Source organism: Aplysia californica, unplaced genomic scaffold (genome assembly GCF_000002075.1).
Source record: "Aplysia californica isolate F4 #8 unplaced genomic scaffold, AplCal3.0 scaffold00265, whole genome shotgun sequence".
Classification (NCBI taxonomy): domain Eukaryota; kingdom Metazoa; phylum Mollusca; class Gastropoda; order Aplysiida; family Aplysiidae; genus Aplysia; species Aplysia californica.
In genome coordinates, this window is record NW_004797535.1 from 523510 (window position 1) to 531009 (window position 7500).

The window sequence follows — 7500 nt, forward strand, 5'->3', positions numbered from 1 at the left end:
GAAGACCCTGATGCGGAAGATCTTCTTAGTTCCTAACAGATCTAGTTAGAGAGCAGCAATCATAGAAGACTTCAAATCATCATACGAGTCGGAAGACGAGAGAGAAGCTCGCAAGCTGAGCACATCATTTTTCAAAGTTGAAATGAAATGAAATCAGTTGTACTGCAGGTTGAAGAACCAAGCTGTCGACTGACCACTCCTGAGATCTAGTGAGGGAACACAAAGAAAAAGAAGAAGAAGGAGAAGATGATAGCGTGAAAATTGTGAAAATTTGGAAAAAGGGAGGGGAGGCTCTCACAAACCATGCCAATGCCTTCTGGAAGAAATGGGGAAACATGCATTCTCCGAACCCCACAACACACCATTATAAATGAAATTGAAAGATTAACACGGACAACAGCAACCAAATTGGAGCAAACAAATCATGTTTTAAAACAAACTGATTGCTGGAAAGGGCCTACCCGGATATGGTAATGAAATAATGTATATGGAATAAGATAATAAAGGAATGGTCACTGCTGATTTTGAGAGAACCTACCTAGAGCAAACTGCCAGTTTTTAATGACAAATGCTTCCACAACATATGACCCAGCTTGAAGGAACGCTCCGAGAAGGGCTATCAGTTCCACTTTAATGCACAACTGTGGACAAATTTTTATAAAAGAAATCATCAAATCGATTGAATACATTTTACGGAATACATAAAACGAAATTATTTCGGAAAATGATCGAGTGTGCTTTAAATTTGTGTTTGAGTGGGTGGTGAGTGCTCTAGTGTCCTATCAACCATCTATCGCTCTTCTCTATCTCTCGTCCTTCTTTTTGCGTTTGTTATTCTCTTTGGCACTTATATGACCTAATTGAGGAGCAAGTGCCATAAACTTCCCACTGAAACGAGTCTGTGTGGTCCCGCTTCTTAATACGCAGAAAGGCAATGTATTTATTCTTCAGCATTGAAGAAACAATAAATCAGAGAGCTTGTATTCTTTCAGTTTAAAAAGAAAGTCAGGGAGAAAAAGCTTGAAGATATTAATGTGTACTTAGTGTGCAGAATATTCAAACCACAGCACGATGAGTGGCGATGCTCCATTACAATAAATGTATACGTAAATGTAGGCTTGCATGATCGTTGAGGTCTTGTCTGCTAGGACAATATACAGTATGACGTTTGCATTTTTGCCTGTCCGGAGGGAAAAGGCGGAGGGTAGGGCTGTCTGTCTGTCTGTCCGTCTGACTGTCAGTTTCACTGTCTGTCCGTCTGACTGTCTGTCTCTCTGTCTGTCCGTCAGTCTGTCTGTCTGTTTGAATGTCTGTTTGTGTGCATTTACACACAAGCACAAACACACACACACACACACACACACACACAGACAGAGAGAGAGAGAGAGAGAGAGGGGGGGAACCTTTATCAGAGTAGAAACTTTATGATTAGGAATCTTCCTCAGTGAGCTTATATGTGCTCAAGACAACACGAGCAGGTGTTTGAATAACGAAATTGTACACATTGATACAATGCACATAGTTTTACTCAGAGTATGTGTGCTTCTGTAAGCGGGTACATATGTATGTGCTTGGGTTTGTCAATAACGTTGTTTTATATATACATTGTGTTACCTTCTCAACCACTTCACGGCTGTGTAAACGTGAATACTCTCTAGTGTTCTGCAAAAATGGCTCACTGCTTTATTTTTCTACCGGTCTATACGATCAGTTTTAGAAGATGTAATTACAGCCTATGCAGCTGTTCACTCTTACACAAGGTAAAAGATGTACATGTATTGCCTTTGTCTAGATGTCCCATGGATCAACATTTTACCTTGTCTGTCCAAACGTCGACAAAAACCTCTAAACATTACAGAGGCCAAAGCAAAAAGAAAGTGTATCCAATTACCTGAAAAGAAAATTGTCTTAACAATGCAGGGTTTAAAGCAAAACGGAAAGACTAAATATATCCAAATACCTGTAAAAGCCTCAGCAAAACAAGACCCAGTAGAAACTGCCCAGCCAGCCTCGCACCGAGATAAATCCCTATCTCCAACGATGTCCAACAAAAGGGCTCGTGCAACTGATATAAAGGATCAATTTTGTTCAGACCAAGCACGTTCATGACGGAGAAAAAGAAAATCGCCATACAGAGTGCAAAGGTTAATTTTTTTCTGATCGTTCCTGTAAACAAGAAAAATCCAGAGATACGTTTGATATTTCCGAAAACACTGAAGGGTGCTCTTTTCTCCGTCACTGGAAACGTTTCAGGGAACAAAAACAGACTACCCAAGAAAGCTACAGCTGTGGCGCCTGCACATAAAATCGAAGGGGAGAAGAAGCCTTGGGAATCTATTAAAAATCCTGTGACAATACTGAAAATGCTAGTATCACATGCCATAGCGGCAGTGAGAACAGCGATCCAGAAAACTCTGGAGGTCTTTTCGGGATTAACGTCGGCGATGCTGGAGAAGATGGCTAGGAGCATGGTGTAGAAGGAGCCCGACAGGCCGTCCACGGCACTACCGATGTAGAAAACCCACAGAGGGAGGTTAAATCTGGGGAGAAACCGGTTCGGGAAGTCTGGTTAATATTCGTTTATTCACTTTTTTAGGTTGTGTATCGTTACAGTTTTTACATGTATTTTCATTCTAATTTTCATTTTCTCGCATGTCCCTTTTTCGGGTGCTATGTTAGTGATCTTATTCATATCAGACAATCACAATGGCTTCCAGAATGTTAATGAGTAGGTACAAAGATAGGTCACTTTTAACATGAAAAGTAAAAGAATACATGGCTTTTAAATGAGATGCACACTCTGTTATACACATAACCATACCTTTCAAACTGGTAGCATATCTGGCCGAGTGGTCAAACTCCGAAAAAGAGATAAAAGTGAAACAACGCAGTCAGAAAGAACCTTGAATCATGTGTTGAAGAGGGTGTTGAGAGAGTTCAGTTACTTGACTTATTTCAACAAGTAAAGTTGATGTATTATAAACAAAATGTAGACAAAAGAATACAGTTTTAAGAAGATGCTGCCAGATCAGAACAAAGTGTAGACCCAAGGGATCTACACAGAAACATAATATGTTAAGCAGTATAGCTTTTGGATTCGTGTTGGCCCTGCACCGAATACCACCAGCATGTTGGAAATTAACCCCCAAAGACGGTTAAGGGACGAGGTTCTTGTAGCTAAAAATCCTTCTATTACTATAGAGATAAAGAAACAAAACAAAAAATGAGTTTGAGCCTTGCAAAGGATAAGAGACTTGGCGAGTTATACAGACCAACGCAAAAGTTGAGATTATTGATGAGAACAGCAAGATATAGCTGCACTATCAAGGTCGTGGTTTAGGCACCTGAACACTGTACGAATAATCTTGAGCCTAGTCTTCAAATTATAAAATATCTATGATTTTATTTTCAGTGGTCTTCAGCTCATCCAATAATAAAAAGAAGCTTTTACAACAACACAATATCCTTGCGTAATCCTCATTTAGTTGAAACTAGTTAAAAAAGGGATCTCAAAATTCAGAGATAATGATTGGAAGCTAATGCTCATTTGTCAGTCCAAAGTAGGAGTACATGCCACATATTGATTTATTTCTATGTGTCTTTTGAAGACGACGTCTGCATTGAATTAAACAAATTTGGACTCAGAAACTCCGACTGCTGTAATCAATGGTCTTCATACTATAACGTTATCATTAACTTTTTTCAGGGATAGATCGATTTACTTTTTCGTCCTACAGACTTCTTCGTCTTGCTATCAAAATTAAGACCAGCACTGACTTCAACTTTCTCATCCCTTGGCTGCTATCTTCTTGATTTTTTGTTTCCCGACTCTAAAGCTGATTTGAACTCATTTCTTTTTAACAGACTTCTTAACCTCAAAGATTCAAAGAGCCAAAAAAAAATCTTACTTGACTATAACCATGTTCAAAATCATCCTAATCAGTCCTCCTAGAGTTGAGATGATGAGAAGAGGTCGCCTTCCGAAAGTGTCAGAAAATCCACCAAAGAATAAGCAGATGATCAATGCCGGGCCACTGAGGGCATAGCTGTAGTTTAGGTTCAGGTCGGATGCCTGGGGAAATCGACAATTTTTATTTCAGTTGTACCTGGATCAGCATTGCAGTTCTGTCGATATGTTGAAGTATTGTTTTATTATTGTGGGCTCCCTGGACTTCACAGTAACTCCCTCAACCGACCTGGTGTTTTATCTTGGGAGGCATACAGTGCCGGTCTGATTATCGCCTAAACACTCACAGCTATACAGTTCCTTCCGTGACGACTTTAAATTACCCATTTGCAGCTAGTCCAACAACTGAAGAAAAAATAATAAACTATTCCCGGGAAAGATATAAAGAACATAGCCAGTTAAATATAATCGAACCTTCGACTGAGAGCCCGAACATTAACCAACCAGATTAAGAGTGTGGCAGACAGTACTTCACACGGCCAAGTCCACTTTGAACGAACCTAAGTGCTGTCCTGTTCTTTACGGCTAATAAAATCCTACTCTTAGCGTTCATGTACAAAGGTAACGAACAAAAGATTAGTTCAATAGCCCCCTAAAAACCTCGCACTCTTACTCATTGACTTCTACCCAACCACGGTCCCACTCCACCATGGAATAAAACTGGTAAATTACAGGGAAATTACCTTATCTTGTCCCAAAATCACAAAACATCTGTTTTGATACCTGTTTGCATGTTATTTATTCGCGTAGTTAATTATTGTATTGTTCCTGACTGCAAAGAAATTGTTAAGGAATTTAATTGATATCCGCGTAAATTTGTTGTTGTTTTTGTGTTTTTTTCTGAGCCTGTTTTCATGTTCAGACTTTGTACTCCGCATAATTTGAACCAGAGAGCGCTTGGTCAAAAATGCATCTCAAAGACTGTTTGTATATTTTGTTCCCCAATCGACACAATTTAGATAATTTAGAAGACAAGCTGTTTCGATCCAGCTGGCCAGGATCAACTTGAAGTGAGTTGTATACAACATTCCAGCAGACAGACGGAGGCACTCAACAAATTTAATTTCCCCACACGGGAATCAAGTGAATTCACTCGTTCTTGGTGCAGCGACGAAGAGCCAATCAAAACACCACAGACGCCGGTTTACATTTTTAAAATATGCTTGAATGATCAAAATGGTAAAAACAAAAAAACAAATTAAATGCAATAGACAAAAAGCAACCACCCCCCCCCCCCCAAACAAAACAGAAACAAAAACAAACGAACAAAATCAGTGATAACCTCTGATTCCAGTTCGTCGGCCTGCATCACCACAGGGTCTGTTGTCAAGTTGCCACAGAGGACCACCCGGCTGGAGGTCACGTTGAGACCCCGCTCCTCTGACAGACGGTGGACCAGGTACTGGGGCTGTGGGAGAGAACAGACGGAGAGGTTTGGGTTTTAGGATGTTCCTCTGTTTGTTGTTATTTCTTCTGTTGTGTGTGTGTGTGTGTGTGTGTGTGTGTGTGTGTGTGTGTGTGTGTGTGTGTGTGTGTGTGTGTGTGTATGTGTGGTAGCCTATCCGTTCGAAATGTTTGGAGCCCCGAAGAGCGTGCTCTTCACCAGGGCCACCGCCTCTCTTGGGTAACGGGTGAGGCAGTCCAACCTCCCTATTTATAACTCTTGTAATTTTCACTACTTCAAGGAGAAATTAATATCACAACGATCCCCGAAACTTAACGCCTATGATGGTATAACTTTTTAAAATATCCAGCAATTAAAACAGTAAGGAACACCACAAATTAAGAGGAGCACAGAAAGGCTGCCTGTTGGCGAGATCATCACTCACTCACTCGGTCTCACTTTCTGTTGTTGTTGTCCCTGTTGTTGTTGTTGTTGTTGTTGTTGTTGTTGTTGTTGTTGTTGTTGCTGTTGTTGTTGTTGTTGTTGTTCTTGTGATGGCGTTGTCATCTTCGTTATTGTTGCCGTTGTTGTTGGTGTTATTGTTGTTCTTGCTGTTGTTTGTGTATCGGTCTTTGGCACTGTTGTCACTACCATGATTGCAATAGTAGTTGTCTTATGAACTAAGTAATGTCAGAGCCTGAATGTAACGTGTGCCCGGAGGACGGGGGGGGGGTGGTGGGTGGGAGGGAGCAGTAATCTAAAGACGTAGGTTATATTATACAGTCGAACCTGTCCAAAACAACCACCTGTAGAAATGGTCACTTTTCACTCCACCCCATCCCACCCCTTGTTTGCATACTTTAATAATATTAAAATGACACCGTTTACGTCTAAGACAATCACTTTCCTATTCTACAATGGATGGCCGTCTTGAGAAATTTCGAATGTAACACCAACAATAAATATGCCAACCTACTGCAATTGTGTCGCTGGGAATAACACCAGCGAAGTACATCACAGGAACCAGAATCCCAACAACGGTCGCTTTCCATTTGAGTTTCTTGTTCTGTATCTGTTGTTCATCCGATGGCGTCGTTGGTTTAGTGTTCTGTATTGTTACCTCAATCGTTGAAGAGCTACCTATAGTTTCACCGCCCTCATCCGAGTTCATCACGGCGGAGTGAAAAGATTCGTAATGTCCGCCATTCTGGGGATCACTTTTTTCTTGATTTGCGTTGGGCAGTCTATTTTCACTGTCCATTGTTTTGATATCTCTTGATTCAAGGAGCTCTACCTTAATGGTTTCTGTGTTCTTTCGTCGTTTGTTCTTGGCAGGACTTTAAAGCTTAATGTAAAGGATAAACCGACCACTGGTCTTCTCACCAAGTTTGTATAGATCTATCCATTCCTTCATTCACTATAAATATTGTCGAATTTTCCCTTTTTCGCATTGGATATGAGATCATCTCAGCATTGTTTTGCTTTTTTCAGATGCGACAGTGGAAACTCAATGAGAGACACGTTCACTTTCTAGTTCAACTTTGATTTTGTTCTCAAGCCTTGTACTCCAGAAACAAAAATTACAAAATGTCAGCACACATTTCAAAAGAAAGACATCCATCAGCACTTCCTCACATCTGACCCCCAAAAAACCCCAGCAAGTAGTCCTATTTATTACTTCTATCACAGTTGAAACTGTATTGCACGTTTCCTTTCAAGTAGACAGCATCTACTAACAGACGCAGTTTGTAAGCATCCACCAACTATACTACTTTCCTCCAACAGAAGCAAAAAAAACACATTACATGGTGTAGTATCTTTCAATCACGGACACCTGGTTTTATTATGGCATACAGACTCATGACTGGTCAGCAACGAACTACATATTGCGCTATCGTTGTCTGCATCCTATAATGACCCCGCGATCGATTTGACCAAGCCGCAGGTCTCACAGTGTCTATTATGCATGAATAGATTATTATTCTGTAATCTTCCAGCGAGCATTGCTTAAGAGGTAAATCTTTTTCGTCTTTTCATTGGCCTCACCCGTATGGCGTCTTGATCTTTGTAGTTGAGGTGTCTGAGTGTGCGTTTGTATTTATGTGTGTGTTTGTGTGTATACGTGTGTGTGGGGGTGGGTGGGCGTGTG

The 7500-nt window shown here is 40.6% G+C and overlaps 1 protein-coding gene across 1 annotated transcript in view; it reads right to left on the reverse strand.

Moving 5' to 3' along the window:
- Nucleotides 1–7459, reverse strand: part of LOC101847432 (proton-coupled folate transporter) — a 15506-nt gene extending 8047 nt beyond the window's left edge. Inside the window, exons 1-5 of the mRNA XM_013083971.2 lie at nt 6328–7459; nt 5250–5375; nt 3909–4072; nt 1961–2540; nt 539–641 (exon numbers count right to left, since the gene is read on the reverse strand). Coding sequence (XP_012939425.1) covers nt 539–641; nt 1961–2540; nt 3909–4072; nt 5250–5375; nt 6328–6612 — 1258 coding nt within the window. The 5' untranslated portion in view covers nt 6613–7459. The remainder of the gene's footprint in view (nt 1–538; nt 642–1960; nt 2541–3908; nt 4073–5249; nt 5376–6327) is intronic.
- Nucleotides 7460–7500: the final 41 nt, after the last annotated feature.